This window comes from Entelurus aequoreus, linkage group LG08 (assembly GCF_033978785.1).
Source record: "Entelurus aequoreus isolate RoL-2023_Sb linkage group LG08, RoL_Eaeq_v1.1, whole genome shotgun sequence".
Classification (NCBI taxonomy): Eukaryota; Metazoa; Chordata; class Actinopteri; order Syngnathiformes; family Syngnathidae; genus Entelurus; species Entelurus aequoreus.
This window is the reverse complement of record NC_084738.1, coordinates 73,827,405-73,850,410: the sequence shown is the minus strand read 5'-3', so window position 1 is coordinate 73,850,410 and position 23,006 is coordinate 73,827,405. Positions and strand designations below refer to the sequence as shown.

At 35.8% G+C, this 23,006-nt stretch overlaps 1 protein-coding gene across 1 annotated transcript; it reads right to left on the bottom strand.

Moving 5' to 3' along the window:
• Positions 1 to 801: 801 nt before the first annotated feature.
• On the bottom strand, positions 802 to 16,018 carry LOC133655222 (inactive all-trans-retinol 13,14-reductase-like). The gene is made up of 11 exons (XM_062055190.1): positions 15,862 to 16,018; positions 12,651 to 12,833; positions 12,335 to 12,576; positions 12,069 to 12,264; positions 9,277 to 9,474; positions 9,086 to 9,205; positions 7,434 to 7,572; positions 3,676 to 3,785; positions 3,450 to 3,616; positions 1,197 to 1,356; positions 802 to 1,125 (listed from the first exon to the last, which is right to left on the bottom strand). The coding sequence occupies exons 1-11, from the start codon at positions 16,016 to 16,018 to the stop codon at positions 956 to 958; spliced, it is 1,842 nt and encodes a 613-aa protein (XP_061911174.1). The 3' UTR covers positions 802 to 955.
• Between the last annotated feature and the right edge of the window lie 6,988 nt (positions 16,019 to 23,006).

Sequence of the window (23,006 nt, the reverse complement as noted above, 5' to 3'; positions counted from 1 at the left end):
ATTTGTATTTTATGTTATTTTATGTTTATGTTGTGTTTTTTTGCAGTTTATTTCAGCATTGTTATTGCTTTGCATCCCCCCTCATTATATATATATATAATAAAAATAATTTTTGTGGGTCTCAGCAGATTAAAGAGGAACTCCATTCAAAACAGAATGATCAATAAGTCAATAAAAGGCGACAACGAGTGTTTTTTTTCACGCTACTTTTTTAAATATGCATCAAACATGTACAACATAAACAACAACATTACAAAGGTCATAAAAAAAACAAAAAACAAACAGTTTGCATTCTGTCAGCCATAAAATATTCAAACCAATAAATATGGGATTGGATTGATTAATAAAAATAAAAAAATTAATAAAAAAAAAAACTGTTTGCATTCTGTCAGCCATAAAATATTCAAACCAATAAATATGGATTGGATTGATTAATAAAAAATAAAAAAAATAATTAAAAAATAAAAAATAAAAATGAAAAAATATATTACAAAAATAAAAAATAAAAATAAAAATTAATTTTTTTTTTAAATTAAATAAAATTTAAAAAAATTAAAAAACATTTTTTTTTTACAAAATTTAAAAAAAATTAATTTTTTTTAAAAAATTAAAAAAAATTTAAAAAATGTTTTAAAAAATTTAAAAAAAAATTAAAAAATTTTAAAAAATTAAAAACATTTTAAACAAATTATTAAAAAACAAAAAATTAAAAATTAAAAAAATAATAAAATTAAAAAAATACAAAAACAAATAAAAATAAGTAAAAATTAAAAACATTTTAAAAACTATAAATATGTCCGTAATTATTTGTATACAATGCAATGAAATTGTGGATGATGAATTTGGCGAGAAGAAAAGGTCATAGTGGTGTGCAACGTGCGGTACGGGTCCACTTGCGGCTCACCGTTTGTTTTCCATGGGCCTGAAAAAGAGTCGTTTTGGAGGCAGAGTCGTCTCACTGCAGCTTCTTCTGGGCCAGCTGGGCCAGCTCCTTGGCCTTCTGCCTCTTCAGCTTCTTCTTGAGGAAGAGCAGGTCCACGTAGACGATGCGGTCCAGCACGGCCGAGGCGCAGAGGATCCCGCCGTGCAGCGCTCCGGCGATGCCGCAGCTGAACACGTCCTGGCCTGCGGCGTCACCGAGAGCTCAAGTCAGCTAACGTGCTAATGCTAACGAGGGCGGCGCGGTCGACACATACCGGAGAGGAAGAGGTTCTTGACGGGGGTGTGACACCGGTTCCTCGCCACCGCCTCGGCTTGGAAGCGCTCCAGGTTGTGTTCGGCGGAGTACATGGCGCCGCGCTGGGAGCCCAGGTAGTGCATGTTGGTGAGGGGCGTGGCCACGTCCTGGAAGACCAGCTGCGGGACAAACATCCCAGTTCACAGAACAATGGCGGACGGTTATATATTACCATGAGCATGCTTATATAAGAGACATTAAAAATACATTTATTTTTATTTAAAAAATGCGTTTATTTTTATTTAAAAATACATTTATTTTTATTTAAAAATACCTTTATTTTTATTTAAAACTACATTCATTTTTATTTAAAAATACATTTATTTTTATTTAAAAATACATTTATTTTTATTTAAAAAATGCATTTATTTTTATTTAAAAATACATTTATTTTTATTTAAAAATACATTTATTTTTATTTAAAAAATACATTTATTTTTATTTAAAAAGACATTTATTTTTATTTTAAAAATACATTTATTTTTATTTAAAAATACATTTATTTTTATTTAAAAAATACATTTATTTTTATTTAAAAAATACATTTATTTTTATTTTAAAAATACATTTATTTTTATTTAAAAAACACATTTATTTTTATTTGAAAATACATTTATTTTTATTTAAAAATACATTTATTTTTATTTAAAAATACATTTATTTTTTATTTAAAAATACAAAAAAAGCAAAAAAAACTAGCATTAAAAATGTGTATGCTAACATTAGCATGCTAATACAAGAGACGTTAGCATACCACCAAGATGGCGCCAAGTATCCAAATCCATGATTTTTTAGGTTTGAAAATACAAAATAAGGAAAAAAAAAATAGCATTAAAAATGTGTATGCTAACATTAGCCTGCTAATATAAGAGACGTTAGCATACCACCAAGATGGCGCCAAATATCCAACTACTTTCTTGACAGCACCGAGTGTCAAAACCATAATTTTTAGGTTGAAACTTTCGGTTTAAACTTACTAAAGCTACGTGTAAGAAGATGACGCGGAGTATCCAAATCCAAGTTTTTTTTAGGTTTAAAAATATAAAAAAAGCAACAAAAAAATAGCATTAAACATTTGTATGCTAACATTAGCATACTAACATAACATACGTTAGCATACCACCAAGATGGCGCCAAGTATCCAAATGCATGATTTTTTAGGTTTGAAAATACAATATAGGCAAAAAAACATCATTAAACAGCATTAAACATTTGTATGCTAACATTAGCATACTAACATAAGATACATTAGCATACCACCAAGATGGCGCCAAGTATACAAATCCATGATTTTTTAGGTTTGAAAATACAATATAGGCAAAAAAACATCATTAAACAGCATTAAACATTTGTATGCTAACATTAGCATGCTAATATAAGAGACGTTGGCGCCATCTTGGTGGTATGCTAACGTCTCTTATTTTTAGCATGCTAATGTTAGCATACAAATGTTTAATGCTAGTTTTATTTGCTTATTTTGTATTTTTAAACCTGAAAAAAACTCGGATTTGGATACTTGGCGCCATCTTGGTGGTATGCTAACTTATCTTATGTTAGCATGCTAATGTTAGCATACAAATGTTTAATGCTAGTTTTTTTGCTTATTTTGTATTTTCAAACCTAAAAAAAATCATGGATTTGGATACTTGGCGCCATCTTGGTGGTATGCTAACGTCTCTTATGTTAGCATGCTAATGTTAGCATACAAATGTTTAATGCAATTTTTTTTAACATTTTTTTTTTAATCATGGATTTGGATACTGGGCGCCATCTTGGTGGTATGCTAACTTATCTTATGTTAGCATGCTAATGTTAGCATACAAATGTTTAATGCTATTTTTTTGTTGTTGCTTTTTTTGTATTTTCAAACCTAAAAAAAACCTTGGATTTGGATACTTGGCGCCATTTCGGTGGTATGCTAACGTCTCTTATTTTTAGCATGCTAACGTTAGCATACAAAAGTTTAATGCTAGTTTTATTTGCCTATATTGTATTTTCAAACCTAAAATATCATGGATTTGGATACTTGGCGCCATCTTGGTGGTATGCTAACGTATCCAACTACTTTCTTGACAGCACCGAGTGTCAAAACCATAATTTTTAGGTTGAAACTTTCCGTTTAAACGTACTAAAGCTACGTCTGAGATGGCGCCAAGTATCTAATCTCAGTTCACAGAACAATGGCAGACGGTCGGAGAAAGCGCGGACTCACCTTGTCTCGGATGTTGGGGAAGAGCTGACAGGCCCAGTCGAAGAGTTTGTTGGCGAATCTCATCTTGTAGTTGAAGTAGTCGTCACCCCGACGGCGTACGGCGGTGTCGGTCCACTCCTGGAACCACTCGTACTTCACCATGGTCAGGATGGTCATGCAGGACTTCCCTGTGTGGTGAGGGCATGTTTCACCACCATCGCTAACGTCAACGTGACTAAGTTCTTACCAGGGTGGCGGATCTTGGCTTCCGGGTCTTTGGCTGAGGGCATGGTGATGAACATCATGGGAATGTTGTCCGGCGCTTCGTCTTTGCTCAGAGCAAAAAACTCCTCCATCCTAAAACAGTCATCTTAAATATTAGGACAGTTTTTGGCTCCATCTAGAGGACACGACGTGAACTGCAGCTTGCCAAACTCCTCCATCCTAAAACAGTCATCTCAAATATTAGTACAGTTTTGGCTCCATCTAGAGGACACGACGTGAACTGCAGCTTGCAAAACTCCTCCATCCTAAAACAGTCATCTCAAATATTAGGACAGTTTTGGCTCCATCTAGAGGACACGATGTGAACTGCAGCTTGCAAAACTCCTCCATCCTTAAACAGTCATCTCAAATATTAGGAGAGTTTTGGCTCCATCTAGAGGACACGACGTGAACTGCAGCTTGCCAAACTCCTCCATCCTAAAGCTGTCATCTCAAATATTAGTACAGTTTTGGCTCCATCTAGAGGACACGACGTGAACTGCAGCTTGCAAAACTCCTCCATCCTAAAACAGTCATCTCAACTATTAGGAGAGTTTTGCTCCATCTAGAGGACACGACGTGAACTGCAGCTTGCCAAACTCCTCCATCCTAAAACAGTCATCTCAAATATTAGTACAGTTTTGGCTCCATCTAGAGGACACGACGTGAACTGCAGCTTGCAAAACTCCTCCATCCTTAAACAGTCATCTCAAATATTAGAAGAGTTTTGGCTCCATCTAGAGGACACGACGTGAACTGCAGCTTGCCAAACTCCTCCATCCTAAAGCAGTCATCTCAAATATTAGGAGAGTTTTGGCTCCATCTAGAGGACACGACGTGAACTGCAGCTTGCAACGCTCGTTCTCCAGCTGTCCAAAGTCTATCAGATCTAGTTTTTTTTGTCCATCCATCCATCCATTTTCTACCGCTTGTCCCTTTTGGGGTGGCGGGGGGTGTGCTGGAGTCTATCTCAGCGACAATCGGGCGGAAGGCGGGGTACACCCTGGACAAGTCGCCACCTCATCGCAACATTCACACTCAATATAAATGTCGTAATTTTTGCTAGTTTACTAGAGTTTACCTATCATTTTTTATTATCACTTATTTTTTGTAATTTTTGTTTACTAGATTAATATTATTTATCATATTTTTTGTTATTTGTTTTTGTTTGTTTAATTGTTTTATACCATTTTTGTCAAAAAAAAATATTTTTTTTTATATGGCAAATACACAAAATAGACAGTTATTTCCCCAAAAAGTAGAAGAATATTTGATGTGAAGTATTTTTTAGGCTTGAATATGTCAATCATTCATAAAAACATTGATTTTAATTCATTATTATCTTTTGAACAATAACACTTTTAAAGGAAAAAACAGCCTGCATGACAGTTTTGTGTTTATAGAGTCAACATTACAACTTTGTTTTTATTAAATTTCACCTGTTTTGCTCTATATATATATATATATATATATATATATATATATATATATATATATATATATATATATATATATATATATATATATATATATATATATATATATATATATATGTCTTAATTAGATTATCCAAAAAATAGTGCTCGATACCGTGGTAGAGCGTAATATATATGTGTGGGGAAAAATCACAAGACTATTTCATCTCTACAGGCCTGTTTCATGAGGGCTTTTCAATTGAGGATTGAGGAAAACCCCTCATGAAACAGGCCTGTAGAGATGAAATAGTCTTGTGATTTTTTCCCACACATATATATATATATATATATATATATATATATATATATATATATATATATATATATATATATATATATATATATATATATATATATATATATATACACATATATATATATATATATATATATATATATATATATATATATATATATATATATATATATATATATATGTATATATATATATACATATATGTATATATATATATATGTATGTATATATATATATATATATATATATATATATATATATATATATATATATATATATATATATATACATATATATATATATATATATATATATATATATATATATAAATATATATATATATATATATATATATATATATATATATATATATATATATATATATATATATATATATATATATATATATATATATATATATATATATATATATATATATATATATATATATATATATATATATATATAATTAAATGTTACTATGAATTATTGGCCTTTTCAAGCCTAAAAATACTTCATATCAAATAGTCTTCTATTTTGGGGGGAAAAGTTGTATATTTTGTGTGTTTGCCCTGTTTACAGAAAGGCCATAAAACAATCAAGCAAAAATAATAATAAAAACGACGGATAGATCTGAGGTTGACTTAGAGACGTCAGCATTAAAAATAAAAATAAAATAAAAAATAAGAACTTTTTTTGGATCCCCAATCATTTTTGTGGGATTTTGTTTTAAACTGTTATTGCTCAAAAAATAATAATGAATCAAAATCAATGTTGTTATGAACTATTGACATATTTAAGGATCAAATTACTTCACATCAAAAAATCCACTTTGAAATATTTTTTGGGGAAAATATTGCATATTTAGATTTTAAAAACATGTTTTGACAAAAGGGGCCTAAAACTAAAACATTTTAAAACGTATAAAAATTATAATCGAACAAATCGATCTGAAAAAATGTATGACTTATTTTTAACACATTTATGAATTTGGATACCTCAGAATTTCGCTCAAAATAATAATAATAATAATCATTGTTGTTATGAATTATTGACATATTCAAGGCTCAAATTACTTCACATCAAATATTCCTCTTTGAAATACTGCATATTTTTTTGTGGGTTTGCCATTAAAACAATATTTTTTTTTCTATAAAAATGGCATAAAACAATCAAACAAAAACAACAAACAAACAAAACAAACATAATAATAATTGACGGATAGATACGAGGTTGACCTCGAAACGTCGGCATTAAAAGTACAAATAAAATAAAAAAAATACTTATTTTCAACACTTTTGTAAGTGGAGCCCTTTTGGATCCCCAATCGTTTTAGTGGGATTTTTTTTAAATTGTTTTAATAATAATAAATCAAAATCAATATAATGAATTATTGACCTGCTTAAGGCCAAAATTTATTTACATATTTTTTTGAGGAAAATATTGCATGTTTTGTGTTTTTGAGACCAAAAAAAACTTTTTTTTTTTTACAAAAAGGGCATAAAGAAAAAATAATAAAAAATGATAATCAACAGTTAGATCCGAAGTTGACCAGAGAAATAAGTGTTGAAAATTAAAAAAAAAAAAACCTGTATAACACCTTTATGAATGGGGCTCTTTTGGATCCCCAATAATTTTAGTGGGATTTTCTTTTAAAGAAAAAAAAAGTGATTTAATATCAATGTTGTTATGAATTATTGACCTATTTAAAGCTCAAATTACTTCCCATTAAATATTACACTTGGAAAAATATTGGGGGAAAATATTGCATATTTTTGTCATTAAAAAAGGCATAAAACACTAAAAATAAAAAAATGTATCGATAGAAGTTGCTTCATTTAAGTGTTGAATTAAAGTATAAGAAATAATAATATACAGTTAGGCCCAGAAATATTTGTATAGTGATACCCATCCATTCATCCGTTGTCTACACAACAGCACCCTCTAGTGGCGACTATTAAACTGCCAGCATCCTGACAAGCAACACAAGTGCACTCGTTATGTACGCACGATTTGTCCATGTCGTTGTTTTTGAAGAGCCAGAAGTTGGTGGAAACTAGACCCAGTTCTTCTTCAGTGCCATCGAAACCAGAGAAGACCAAGAAGGAACCTCTGCCGTGTTTCATCATGTTCAACCTCTCCTGGATGTCTGAAAAGTTGACAATTAACGGAAGATAATAATCCCGAAAAGTCCTGCGGAAATTTTGATGGGCTCGCTACGTGTGCCCTGAACTTCTGTCAGCATACGTCTAAGATTTGTATGCTAACATTAGCATGCTACTATAAGAGACGTTAGCATACCACCAAGATGGCGCCAAGTATCCAAATCCATGATTTTTTAGGTTTGAAAATATAAAATAAGCAAAAAAAACTAGCATTAAAAATGTGTATGCTAACATTAGCATGCTAGTATAGGAGACGTTAGCATAAAACCAAGATGGCAACAAGTATCCAAATACATGATTTTTTTTAGGTTTGAAAATACAAAATAAGCAAAAAAACTAGCATTAAAAATGTGTATGCTAACATTAGCATGCTAATATAAGAGACGTTAGCATACCACCAATATGGCGCCAAGTATCCAAATCCATGATTTTTTAGGTTTGAAAATACAAAATAAGCAAAAAAACTAGCATTAAAAATGTGTATGCTAACATTAGCATGCTAATATAAGAGACGTTAGCATACCACCAAGATGGCGCCAAGTATCCAAATCCATGATTTCTTGAAAATACAAAATCAGCCAATAAAAACCTAGCATTCAAAAAAAAATTTAGGTTTGAAAATACAAAATAAGCAAAAAAAAACTAGCATTAAAAAATGTGCATGCTAACATTAGCATTCTAATATAAGAGATGCTAGCATACCACCAATATGGCGCCAAGTATCCAAATCCATGATTTTTTAGGTTTGAGAATACAAAATAAGCCAAAAAAACTAGCATTAACATTTTTTTTAGATTTGAAAATACAAAATAAACAAAAAAAACTAGCACTAAAAATGTGTATGCTAACATTAGCATGCTAATATAAGAGACGTTGGCATACCACCAAGATGGCGCCAAGTATCCAAATCCATGATTTTTTAGGTTTGAAAATACAATATAGGCAAAAGTAACTAGCATTAAAATTTGTATGCTAACATTAGCATGCTAATATAAGAGACATTAGCATACTACCAAGATGGCGCCAAGTATCCAAACCCATGATTTTTTGAAAATACAAAATCAGCCAATAAAAACCTAGCATTCAAAAAAAAATTTAGGTTTGAAAATACAAAATAAGCAAAAAAAAACAGCATTAAAAAATGTGTATGCTAACATTAGCATGCTAATATAAGAGATGCTAGCATACCACCAAGATGGCGCCAAGTATCCAAATCCATGATTTTTTAGGTTTGACAATACAAAATAAGCCAAAAAAACTAGCATTAACATTTTTTTTAGATTTGAAAATACAAAATAAACAAAAAAAACTAGCACTAAAAATGTGTATGCTAACATTAGCATGCTAATATAAGAGACGTTAGCATACCACCAAGATGGCGCCAAGTATCCAAATCCATGATTTTTTAGGTTTGAGAATACAATATAGGCAAAAAAAACTAGCATTAAAATTTGTATGCTAACATTAGCATGCTAATGTAAAATTTTAAATCCGAACCTGGTTTGACTTGTATCTCAGGAGGAAGAAGTTTCTGGAAGGTGGTGAAGATGCCGCAGTTGGAGACCACCACAGGAGCATGGACCTCCACGTCCTTCCCGCCTTTCCTCACCGTCACCCCTGGCACACCCATGAAGACTTGAGTCCGCCGCCACCTCAGACTTTGACACGGTAAAGTCTCCGGTTCTTACCGTACGCCACCCCCTTGTGGTCCACCAGGACCTGGGAGACCGGAGCTCTGACCAGGCAGGTGCCCCCGTGTTTCTGGATGGTGCGGATGATATTGAAGGCGATCTCGCTACCGCCACCTTTGGGGTAGTACGCACCTCGCTTGTAGTGGTGGACCAGGAGGGCGTTGATCAGGATACTGGAGTCCTTTGGAGGCACGCCTGGGAGAAAACTTTTTTTGTTAGCTTTCTTCTTATCCATTTTCATTATTGTTTTTTGTAATATACTTATTAACTAAAAAAATAAAAAAAATAAATAAAAAAAATTAGCATGCTAACATTAAAATGCTAACTTTTTTTTTAGCTAATTTAACACTCTTTACTATAGTTCCCCAGCCATACACCTTAGAGTCACATAACTTTGTAGCTTTGTTCTTATCCATTTTCATTATTATTATTTTTTTATATTCATTAATTTTAAAAAAACAAAAAACTTTACAATGCTAACATTAAAATGCTAACTTTTTTTTTAGCTAATTTAACACTCTTTACTATAGTTCCCCAGCCATACACCTTAGAGTCACATAACTTTGTAGCTTTGTTCTTATCCATTTTCATTATTATTATTTTTTTATATTCATTAATTTTAAAAAAACAAAAAACTTTACAATGCTAACATTAAAATGCTAACTTTTTTTTAGCTAATTTAACACTCTTTACTCTAGTTCCCCAGCCATACACCTAAGAGTCACATAACTTTGTAGCTTTGTTCTTATCCATTTTCATTATTATTTTTTTTTAATATTCATTAATTTAAAAAAAAACAAAAAACTTTAGCATGCTAACACAAAAATGCTAACTTTTTTTTAGCTATTTTAACACTCTTTACTCTAGTTCTCCAGCCATACACCTTAGAGGCGTATAACTTGGTATGTGACACAAGCTAACTGTTAGCATGCTAACCTTAGCTTGCTAACCTGCTAATATTACCATGCTGACCTTTTTGAGCTAGTTTTGCAACCGTTTACACCAGAGTCATATAACTTGGTACGTGACACTTGTTAACTGTTAGCATGCTAACCTTAGCTTGCTAACCTGCTAATATTACCATGCTAACTTCTTGAGCTAGTTTTGCAACCGTTTACACCAGAGTCATATAACTTGGTACGTGACACTTGTTAACTGTTAGCATGCTAACATTAAATGCTTACTTTTTTTTAGCTAATTTAACACTCTTTACTCTAGTTCCCCAGCCATACGTTAACGTTAGCATGCTAACATTAAAATGCTAACTGTTTTTTTTAGCTAATTTAACACTCTTTACTCTAGTTCCCCAGCCATACACATTTGAGTCATATAACTTGGTATGTGACACAAGCTAACTGTTAGCATGCTAACCTTAGCTTGCTAACCTGCTAATATTACCATGCTGACCTTTTTGAGCTAGTTTTGCAACCGTTTACACCAGAGTCATATAACTTGGTACGTGACACTTGTTAACTGTTAGCATGCTAACATTAAAATGCTAACTTTTTATCCATTTTCATTATTATTACTTTTTCATATTTATTAATAAAAAAAAAAAAAACTTTAGCATGCTAAAATTAAAATGCTAACTTTTATTTTTCGCTAATTTAACACTCTTTACTCTAGTTCCCCAGCCATACACCTTAGAGTCGTATAACTTGGTATGTGACACAAGCTAACTGTTAGCATGCTAACCTTAGCTCGCTAACCTGCTAATATTACCATGCTAACTTTTTTAGTTAGTTTTGCAACCGTTTACACCAGTGTCATATAACTTGGTACGTGACACTTGTTAACTGTTAGCATGCTAACATTAAAATGCTAACTTTTTTATCCATTTTCATTATTATTAATTTTTCATATTTATTAATAAAAAATAAAAAAAACTTTAGCATGCTAACATTCAAATGCTAACTTTTATTTTTCGCTAATTTAACACTCTTTACTCTAGTTCCCCAGCCATACACCTTAGAGTCGTATAACTTGGTATGTGACACAAGCTAACTGTTAGCATGCTAACCTTAGCTCGCTAACCTGCTAATATTACCATGCTAACTTTTTTAAGTTAGTTTTGCAACCGTTTACACCAGAGTCATATAACTTGGTACGTGACACTTGTTAACTGTTAGCATGCTAACATTAAAATGCTAACTTTATTTTAGCTAATTTAACACTCTTTACTGTAGTTCCCCAGCCATACACTTTAGAGTCATATAACTTGGTATGTGACACAAGCTAACTGTTAGCATGCTAACCTTAGCTTGCTAACCTGCTAATATTACCATGCTGACTTTTTGAGGTAGTTTTGCAACCGTTTACACCAGAGTCATATAACTTGGTATGTGACATTTGTTACCGGTTAATATGCAAACAATAGCTTGCTAGCAAGCTAATTTCAGCTTGCTAACTTTTTCCATCTCATTTTACTTTTTTTTTTTTCTCCGCAGCGGAAGAGTTCGAAAGCTAAAGAAGATTCCTACTCAGTGGCCTAGTGGTTAGAGTGTCCGCCCTGGGATGGGTAGGTTGTGAGTTCAAACCCCGGCCGAGTCATACCAAAGACTATAAAATTGGGAGCCATTACCTCCCTGCTTAGCACTCGGCATCAAGGTTTGGAATTGGGGGTTAAATCACCAAAAATGATTCCTGGGCGTTGCCACTGCTGCTGCTCACTGCTCCCTTTACCTCCCAGGAGGATGGGTCAAATGCAGAGGGTAAATTTCACCACACCTAGTGTGTGTGTGACAATCATTGGTACTTTAACTTTAACTTAAGAAGATTCCGGGTCTCACCGTAGAATAGGTAGGAAAAGATGACGTGGAGGTCTTTGTTGGCGGTCAGCTTGTTCGCCAAGTCCGTGGCACACGTTCCAGAGAGGCGGAAAACCGACGAGGCCGCGTCTGCGATTCCTGACTTCAACAGGAACAAGGACAGCCACTGTGGGAGGAGCTTGAGGGTCGCCAGGTAGTGAGTCTTCTTGGCTGAGACCTGTTGGACAGACCGGTGAGGACGCCATTTCCTTGAAGAGGAACTCGCCTGGGGGGCGGGGGGTTTTTACCTTCATGATCTGGAAGAAGCTCTCGATGGCCTCGGTGTCGTCTGGGAATTGCTTCAAGAGGTGAGCCTTCATTTCCGTTTTCCCGGAGAAGATGCTGTACTCCCGCTTGTCGTCCCCCAGGCCGATCTGGATGGTGTCAAAGTGTTGGTTCAGCTCCTGGAACTCCAGCTGTCCCTCAGACAGCTGGTCAAAGATAATGCGGAGGAGGCTGTTCTCATGAAGCTGGCCGACGTAGTGGAGGCCTAAGGACGCACGGACCGTCAAACCTCTGTGCCGCTAAAGGTCCAACCACTCATTAGCATGAGCGCTAGCCTACCAACGTCAAACTCGAAGCCTTTCTCCACGTAGGTGTGACAGCAGCCGCCCGCCTGGTCGTGCTGCTCCAGAACCAGAACCTTCTTGCCCGCCTTGGCCAAGGTGGCGCCCGCCGCCAGCCCGCCGATTCCGCTGCCGATCACTATGACGTCCAGGTTCTCGGGCACCTTGTCAGCGCTGAAACCTGCACATTGTTATTAGTTAATGAGGTCATTAGAGACAACAATCTGAACTTCACTGGTCTCAGCGAAACTTGGCTCAAACCAGACGAATTGTTTGCGCTGAACGAGGCATCTCCTCCTAACTATACGAATGCGCATATTGCCCGTCCCCTTAAAAGGGGTGCGGGGGTCGCCCGCGGGCTATAGAGCGTTTTCTATTGGGGCTCCAGTACTATGGAATGTTCTAGCAGTAACAGTTAGAGATGCTACCTCAGTAGAAGCATTTAAGTCCCATCTTAAAACTCATTTGTATACTCTAGCCTTTAAATAGACCCCCTTTTTAGACCAGTTGATCTGCCATTTCTTTTCTGCTCTGCCCCCCTCTCCTTCGGGCACAGGTTCGGTGGCCATGGATGAAGCGCTGGCTGTCCAGGGTCGGGACCCAGGGTGGACCACTCGTCTGTGCATCGGTTGGGGACATCTCTGCGCTGCTGACCTGTCTCCGCTCGGGATGGTCTCCTGCTGGCCCCACTATGGACTGGACTCTCACTATTATGTTAGATCCACTATGGACTGGACTCTCACACTATTATGTTAGATCCACTATGGACTGGACTCTCACACTATTATGTTAGATCCACTACGGACTGGACTCTCACACTATTATGTTAGATCCACTATGGGACTCTCTCACTATTATGTTAGATCCACTATGGACTGGACTCTCACAATATTATGCTAGATCCACTATGGACTGGACTCTCACACTATTATGTTAGATCCACTATGGACTGGACTCTCACACTATTATGTTAGATCCACTATGGACTGGACTCTCACAATATTATGTTAGATCCACTATGGACTAGACTCTCACGCTTATGTTAGATCCACTATGGACTGGACTCTCACAATATTATGCTAGATCCACTATGGACTGGACTCTCACAATATTATGCTAGATTCACTATGGACTGGACTCTCACACTATTATGTTAGATCCACTATGGACTGGACTCTCACACTATTATGTTAGATCCACTATGGACTGTACTCTCACAATATTATGTTAGATCCACTATGGACTAGACTCTCACGCTTATGTTAGATCCATTATGGACTGGACTCTCACTATTATGTTAGATCCACTATGGACTGGACTCTCACTATTATGTTAGATCCACTATGGACTGGACTCTCACACTATTATGTTAGATCCACTATGGACTAGACTCTCACAATATTATGTTAGATCCACTATGGACTGGACTCTCACACTATTATGTTAGATCCACTATGGACTGGACTCTCACTATTATGTTAGATCCACTATGGACTGGACTCTCACTATTATGTTAGATCCACTATGGACTGGACTCTCACACTATTATGTTAGATCCACTATGGACTAGACTCTCACAATATTATGTTAAATCCACTATGGACTGGACTCTCACACTATTATGTTAGATCCACTATGGACTGGACTCTCACACTATTATGTCAGATCTACTATGGACTGGACTCTCACAATATTATGTTAGATCCACTATGGACTAGACTCTCACTATTATGTTAGATCCACTATGGACTGGACTCTCACTATTATGTTAGATCCACTATGGACTGGACTCTCACTATTATGTTAGATCCACTATGGACTGGACTCTCACTATTATGTTAGATCCACTATGGACTGGACTCTCACTATTATGTTAGATCCACTATGGACTGGACTCTCACTATTATGTTAGATCCACTATGGACTGGACTCTCACACTATTATGTTAGATCCACTATGGACTGGACTCTCACAATATTATGTTAGATCCACTATGGACTAGACTCTCACTATTATGTTAGATCCACTATGGACTGGACTCTCACTATTATGTTAGATCCACTATGGACTGGACTCTCACTATTATGTTAGATCATGATAGATGCCAAGTAGTTACAGGATCATACATTGGTCATATTCAAAGTCCTCATGTGTCCAGGGACGTATTTACTGACTTTATAAACATGATATGAATTTTTGAAAAAGGAAAAAATATTTTGTGATGCCAAAAAATATTCATGTATTCATAGTAGTATCAACTAGATACGCTCCTGTACTTGGTATCATTACAGTGGATGCCAGGTGTAGATCCACCCATGGCGTTTGTTTACATTGTGACGCCGGTGAGCTATTGTATCCTCCTACGGTGTGTAGTGAAGCATGTTTAGCTATTCTTCGTCCTCCAGTGATAACGCTACTTACTTTATTTGTCGCCATGGAGGCCAGGATTAGTGATTTAGAAGTAGCTAAAACACTGCCGATGGATGTCAGCCACTAACTAGCTAGCCATGTCTTGAAGCACCTCTTCCTGAGCGTGTATCTTCAGTGTTGACGTTTCCATTCCAGTTAACAGTGCACCATTGTCTAAACTTTCCACTGTTGTTGTGTCATATGCTCTCTCCCCCCTCCCAAACCGTGCTTACTCCCCCCCTCCCATCTGGTATTCAGTATTCACTTGTTCCTTCGTGAACCCGCTCGAGCCATTCAATACATTAAAGAAAGACAATTTTGTTTGACTACTTGATTAGAAAATGTCCAATACAGTAACCTCATGTTTGTAGCACAATTCGAGATCCTTTCTTGATAGTGTCTGCTATCTAACATCAGCATAGCCATTAGAGACCTAATATTTGTGCCGATATTACAGCGGACATCATGTCAGTTTGAGAAATGTGGTATTCCATCTGGCAGGACACTACCGCTTTGGTCCACTGGCGCCGCCAAACTCAACCAAAAGTAAAAGTTCTTAGGTGGGGCCAGAAGGAGCTGTTCCAACCTGTAACCTGTTTTGAAAAAGTTCCATTATAATTATTGTACCAAATTGAGAATCGGTGACTCATCACCCCAGGAATCGGTGCCCAAAGATTCCCCACCCTTACTAACCGTCGGGAGTTTTTCCCGCCATTATCATTGTCACCGTTAATCGTTCCATCCCTAGGGCTAAGTACTGGAAACCACATCGATCCGGCTCCAGTTTTGTCAAGCCATACCTTGCTTGATGACTTTGTCCCTCTTTTTCTGGTCAAACTCTCGAGGTCCAGGAGGCCTGACCGAGTCCAGGGAGAAAGGACTGGGCTTCCCGAACAAATACCAGTAGGTCCCCCCTGCCCAAATCACCAAGCACGCCAAGACGACCAAGAGCCACATCGTGGAAAAAAAAGGATCAAATTGAAAAAAGGAATGCTCTGCACGACTCCAGGCTCCCTTTTTATTACACCGCTGCAGGTGCGGCGAGGGGGCGGGGCTTGACATGTAACACTCGACATGTCATAACAAGCAATAAAGATAAAAAGGTGTGTTTGTTTTGTTGGGACTTTCACATGCACAGCACACAAATACACATCAATATCACAATATTTTGTTCCACCTCACTTTGCCGGGAAGGAACGTTTCAATAAAGATAAAAATATGTATTTGTTTTGTTGGGACTTTCACACGCACAGAACACAAATACACATTCAATATCACAATATTTTGTTCCACCTCACTTTGCCGGGAAGGAACGTTTCAATAAAGATAAAAATATGTATTTGCTTTGTAGGGACTTTCACATGCACAGCACACAAATACACATCAATATCACAATATTTTGTTCCACCTCACTTTGCCGGGAAGGAACGTTTCAATAAAGATAAAAATATGTATTTGTTTTGTAGGGACTTTCACATGCACAGCACACAAATACACATCAATATCACAATATTTTGTTCCACCTCACTTTGCCGGGAAGGAACTTTTCAATAAAGATAAAAATATGTATCTGTTTTGTTGGGACTTTCACACGCACAGAACACAAATACACATCAATATCACAATATTTTGTTCCACCTCACTTGGCCGGGAAGGAACGTTTCAATAAAGATAAAAATATGTATTTGTTTTGTAGGGACTTTCACTCGCACAGAACACAAATACACATCAATATCACAATATTTTGTTCCACCTCACTTTGCCGGGAAGGAACGTTTCAATAAAGATAAAAATATGTATTTGTTTTGTTGGGACTTTCACACGCACAGAAAACAAATACACATCAATATCACAATATCTATTTCATTTTTGTTCCACCTCACTTTGCCGGGAAGGAACGTTTCAATAAAGATACAAATATGTATCTATTTTGTTGGGACTTTCACACGCACAGAACACAAATACACATCAATATCACAATATTTATGTCATTTTTGTTCCACCTCACTTTGCCGGGAAGGAACGTTTCAATAAAGATAAAAATATGTATTTGTTTTGTTGGGACTTTCACACGCACAGCACACAAATACACATCAATATCACAATATTTTGTTCCACCTCACTTTGCCGGGAAGGAACGTTTCAATAAAGATAAAAATATGTATCTGTTTTGTTGGGACTTTCACACGCACAGCACACAAATACACATCAATATCACAATATTTTGTTCCACCTCACTTTGCCGGGAAGGAACGTTTCAATAAAGATAAAAATATGTATTTGTTTTGTTGGGACTTTCACACGCACAGCACACAAATACACATCAATATCACAATATTTTGTTCCACCTCACTTTGCCGGGAAGGAACGTTTCAATAAAGATAAAAATATGTATTTGTTTTGTTGGGACTTTCACACGCACAGAACACAAATACACATCAATATCACAATATTTTGTTCCACCTCACTTTTCCGGGAAGGAAAGTTTCAATAAAGATAAAAATATGTATTTGTTTTGTTGGGACTTTCACACGCACAGAACACAAATACACATCAATATCACAATATTTTGTTCCACCTCACTTTGCCGGGAAGGAACGTTTCAATAAAGATAAAAATATGTATCTGTTTTGTTGGGACTTTCACACGCACAGCACACAAATACACATCAATATCACAATATTTTGTTCCACCTCACTTTGCCGGGAAGGAACGTTTCAATAAAGATAAAAATATGTATTTGTTTTGTTGGGACTTTCACACGCACAGCACACAAATACACATCAATATCACAATATTTTGTTCCACCTCACTTTGCCCGGAAGGAACGTTTCAATAAAGATAAAATATGTATTTGTTTTGTTGGGACTTTCACACGCACAGAACACAAATACACATCAATATCACAATATTTTGTTCCACCTCACTTTGCCGGGAAGGAACGTTTCAATAAAGATAAAAATATGTATTTGTTTTGTTGGGACTTTCACACGCACAGAACACAAATACACATCAATATCACAATATTTTGTTCCACCTCACTTTGCCGGGAAGGAACGTTTCAATAAAGATAAAAATATGTATTTGTTTTGTTGGGACTTTCACACGCACAGAACACAAATACACATCAATATCACAATATTTTGTTCCACCTCACTTTTCCGGGAAGGAAAGTTTCAATAAAGATAAAAATATGTATTTGTTTTGTTGGGACTTTCACACGCACAGAACACAAATACACATCAATATCACAATATTTTGTTCCACCTCACTTTGCCGGGAAGGAACGTTTCAATAAAGATAAAAATATGTATCTGTTTTGTTGGGACTTTCACACGCACAGCACACAAATACACATCAATATCACAATATTTTGTTCCACCTCACTTTGCCGGGAAGGAACGTTTCAATAAAGATAAAAATATGTATTTGTTTTGTTGGGACTTTCACACGCACAGCACACAAATACACATCAATATCACAATATTTTGTTCCACCTCACTTTGCCCGGAAGGAACGTTTCAATAAAGATAAAATATGTATTTGTTTTGTTGGGACTTTCACACGCACAGAACACAAATACACATCAATATCACAATATTTTGTTCCACCTCACTTTGCCGGGAAGGAACGTTTCAATAAAGATAAAAATATGTATTTTTTTTGTTGGGACTTTCACACGCACAGAACACAAATACACATCAATATCACAATATTTTGTTCCACCTCACTTTGCCGGGAAGGAACGTTTCAATAAAGATAAAAATATGTATCTGTTTTGTTGGGACTTTCACACGCACAGAACACAAATACACATCAATATCACAATATTTTGTTCCACCTCACTTTGCCGGGAAGGAACGTTTCAATAAAGATAAAAATATGTATTTGTTTTGTTGGGACTTTCACACGCACAGAACACAAATACACATCAATATCACAATATTTTGTTCCACCTCACTTTGCCCGGAAGGAACGTTTCAATAAAGATAAAAATATGTATTTGTTTTGTTGGGACTTTCACACGCACAGAACACAAATACACATCAATATCACAATATTTTGTTCCACCTCACTTTGCCGGGAAGGAACGTTTCAATAAAGATAAAAATATGTATTTTTTTTGTTGGGACTTTCACACGCACAGCACACAAATACACATCAATATCACAATATTTTGTTCCACCTCACTTTGCCGGGAAGGAACGTTTCAATAAATATAAAAATATATATTTGTGTTGTTGGGACTTTCACACGCACAGCCCACAAATACACATCAATATCACAATATTTTGTTCCACCTCACTTTGCCGGGAAGGAACGTTTCAATAAAGATAAAAATATGTATTTGTTTTGTTGGGACTTTCACACGCACAGCACACAAATACACATTAAATATCACAATATTTTGTTCCACCTCACTTTGCCGGGAAGGAACGTTTCAATAAAGATAAAAATATGTATCTGTTTTGTTGGGACTTTCACACGCACAGAACACAAATACACATCAATATCACAATATTTTGTTCCACCTCACTTTGCCGGGAAGGAACGTTTCAATAAAGATAAAAATATGTATTTGTTTTGTTGGGACTTTCACACGCACAGCACACAAATACACATTCAATATCACAATATTTTGTTCCACCTCACTTTGCCGGGAAGGAACGTTTCAATAAAGATAAAAATATGTATTTTTTTGTTGGGACTTTCACACGCACAGAACACAAATACACATCAATATCACAATATTTATGTCATTTTTGTTCCACCTCACTTTGCCGGGAAGGAACGTTTCAATAAAGATAAAAATATGTATTTGTTTTGTTGGGACTTTCACACGCACAGCACACAAATACACATCAATATCACAATATTTATGTCATTTTTGTTCCACCTCACTTTGCCGGGAAGGAACGTTTCAATAAAGATAAAAATATGTATTTGTTTTGTTGGGACTTTCACACGCACAGAACACAAATACACATCAATATCACAATATTTTGTTCCACCTCACTTTGCCGGGAAGGAACGTTTTAATAAAGATAAAAATATGTATTTGTTTTGTTGGGACTTTCACACGCACAGAACACAAATACACATTCAATATCACAATATTTTGTTCCACCTCACTTTGCCGGGAAGGAACGTTTCAATAAAGATAAAAATATGTATTTGTTTTGTTGGGACTTTCACTCGCACAGCACACAAATACACATCAATATCACAATATTTATGTCATTTTTGTTCCACCTCACTTTGCCGGGAAGGAACGTTTCAATAAAGATAAAAATATGTATTTGTTTTGTTGGGACTTTCACATGCACAGCACACAAATACACATCAATATCACAATATTTATGTCATTTTTGTTCCACCTCACTTTGCCGGGAAGAAACTTTTAAAAAGGCTTGATGATTGCTAGAAGTTGCAACACATTTTGTTTTGCTCACGTGTGGTTTTAGGAACTGGCTGGCTAGATTAGCTAAATCTTCTCGATGGAGCTTATCTGATAAGGCAATTAAGATAAACCAAGAGCCACATCGTGAAAAAAAAGGATCCAATTGAAAAAAGGAATGCTCGTCACGACTCCAGGCTCGCTTTTTATTACACCGCCGCAGGTGCGGCGAGGGGGCGGGGCTTGACATGTAACACTCGACATGTCATAACAAGCAATAAAGATAAAAATGTGTGTTTGTTTTGTCGGGACTTTCACGCGCAAAGCACACAAATACACATCAATATCATAATATTTATGTCATTTTTGTTCCACCTCACTTTGTCGGGAAGGAACGTTTCAATAAAGATAAAAATATGTATTTGTTTTGTTGGGACTTTCACACGCACAGCACACAAATACACATCAATATCACAATATTTTGTTCCACCTCACTTTGCCGGGAAGGAACGTTTCAATAAAGATAAAAATATGTATTTGTTTTGTTGGGACTTTCACGCGCACAGCACACAAATACACATCAATATCACAATATTTTGTTCCACCTCACTTTGCCGGGAAGGAACGTTTCAATAAAGATAAAAATATGTATTTGTTTTGTTGGGACTTTCACACGCACAGCACACAAATACACATCAATATCACAATATTTTGTTCCACCTCACTTTGCCGGGAAGGAACGTTTCAATAAAGATAAAAATATGTATTTGTTTTGTTGGGACTTTCACGCGCACAGCACACAAATACACATCAATATCACAATATTTTGTTCCACCTCACTTTGCCGGGAAGGAACGTTTCAATAAAGATAAAAATATGTATTTGTTTTGTTGGGACTTTCACACGCACAGCACACAAATACACATCAATATCACAATATTTATGTCATTTTTGTTCCACCTCACTTTGCCGGGAAGGAACGTTTCAATAAAGATAAAAATATGTATTTGTTTTGTTGGGACTTTCACACGCACAGCACACAAATACACATCAATATCACAATATTTATGTCATTTTTGTTCCACCTCACTTTGCCGGGAAGAAACGTTTAAAAAGGCTTGATGATTGCTACAATTTGCAACACATTCTGTTTTGCTCACGTGTGATTTTTAGGAACTGGCTCGCTAGATTAGCTAAATCTTCTCGATGGAGCTTATCTGATAAGGCAATTAAGATAAACCAAGAGCCACATCGTGGAAAAAAAAGGTATCAAATTGAAAAAAGGAATGCTCGTCACGACTCCAGACTCGCTTTTTATTACACCGCCGCAGGTGCGGCGAGGGGGCGGGGCTTGACATGTAACACTCGACATGTCATAACAAGCAATAAAGATAAAAATGTGTGTTTGTTTTGTCGGGACTTTCACGCGCAAAGCACACAAATACACATCAATATCACAATATTTGTGTCGTTTTTGTTCCACCTCACTTTGTCGGGAAGGAACGTTTAAAAAGGCTTGATGATTGCTAGACGTTGCAACACATTTTGTGATTTTAGGAACTGGCCGGCTAGATAATCCAAATCTTGTCGATGGAGCTTATCTGATAAGGCAATTAAGATAAGCCGTGAGTCAGCGTAGACTTTATCCATTTCATATTTTCACTCATGAGTCCAGTCGCTGCACGATAAGGACACGCTGTTGCCAAATGCGGATCATTTTTAATCACTTCATTTATCATCCTGAAGGAACAGTGTCAGGTTCAAACACTGATGACATCTATTAAACAGGACAAGAGGCAAAGAATCAAACAGAGACAGAATTCCATTTGGACTCAATATATTGAGGAGAGTCGCCGACGACCTGTTACCTCTGACAGTGTCTCAGCACGCGCTGCCAAAAGATTGCACTCCTCCTTCTTTATTTGACTTTCTCCCCCCACCTGACCACAGCTGCTTCCAAAGGGAAGTGGGTCGTAAACAGCGCTGCCTTTGGTTACCCAACTGTTCAAAAGAAGAGGCCGTAAAATAGTTCAAAAAGAGTTCCATAAAATAGTTCAAAAAGAGTTTGTAAAATACTTCAAAAGAGTTCGTCTGGAAATTGGGCAGATCCTTTATATAACAAGAGCGCTGTGCTGTTTCTATGTACCTATACTGACAAAAAAAACAACTTTAGTCAAAGATCCTTTACAGCGCTCTGCTGTTTTTATGTACCTATACTGTTAAAAAACACTAGTCAAAGATCCTTTATGTGACAAGAGCGCTCTGCTGTTTTTATATACCTATACTGTTAAAAAAAATAAAAATAGTCAAAGATCCTTTATATAACTAGAGCGCTGTGCTGTTTCTATGTACCTATACTGACAACAACAAAAAACTTTAGTCAAAGATCCTTTACAGCGCTCTGCTGTTTTTATGTACCTATACTGTTAAAAAAAAAACCCTAGTCAAAGATCCTTTATGTGACAAGAGCGCTCTGCTGTTTTTTATGTACCTATATTGTTAAAAAAAAATCCCTAGTCAAAGATCCTTTATGTGACAAGAGCGCTC

What these genes read in the sequence shown, in the direction of transcription:
- LOC133655222 (XM_062055190.1), bottom strand. Translation starts at nt 16,018, where the DNA reads ATGTGGCTCTTGGTCGTCTTGGCGTGCTTGGTGATTTGGGCAGGGGGG. An exon ending in AACAACGACATGGACAAATC is followed by an intron (nt 3,786 to 7,433) that starts GTGCGTACATAA and finishes TGACTGTTTTAG; the next exon opens with GATGGAGGAGTTTTTTGCTC. An exon ending in AGCCAAGATCCGCCACCCTG is followed by an intron (nt 3,617 to 3,675) that starts GTAAGAACTTAG and finishes CTCACCACACAG; the next exon opens with GGAAGTCCTGCATGACCATC.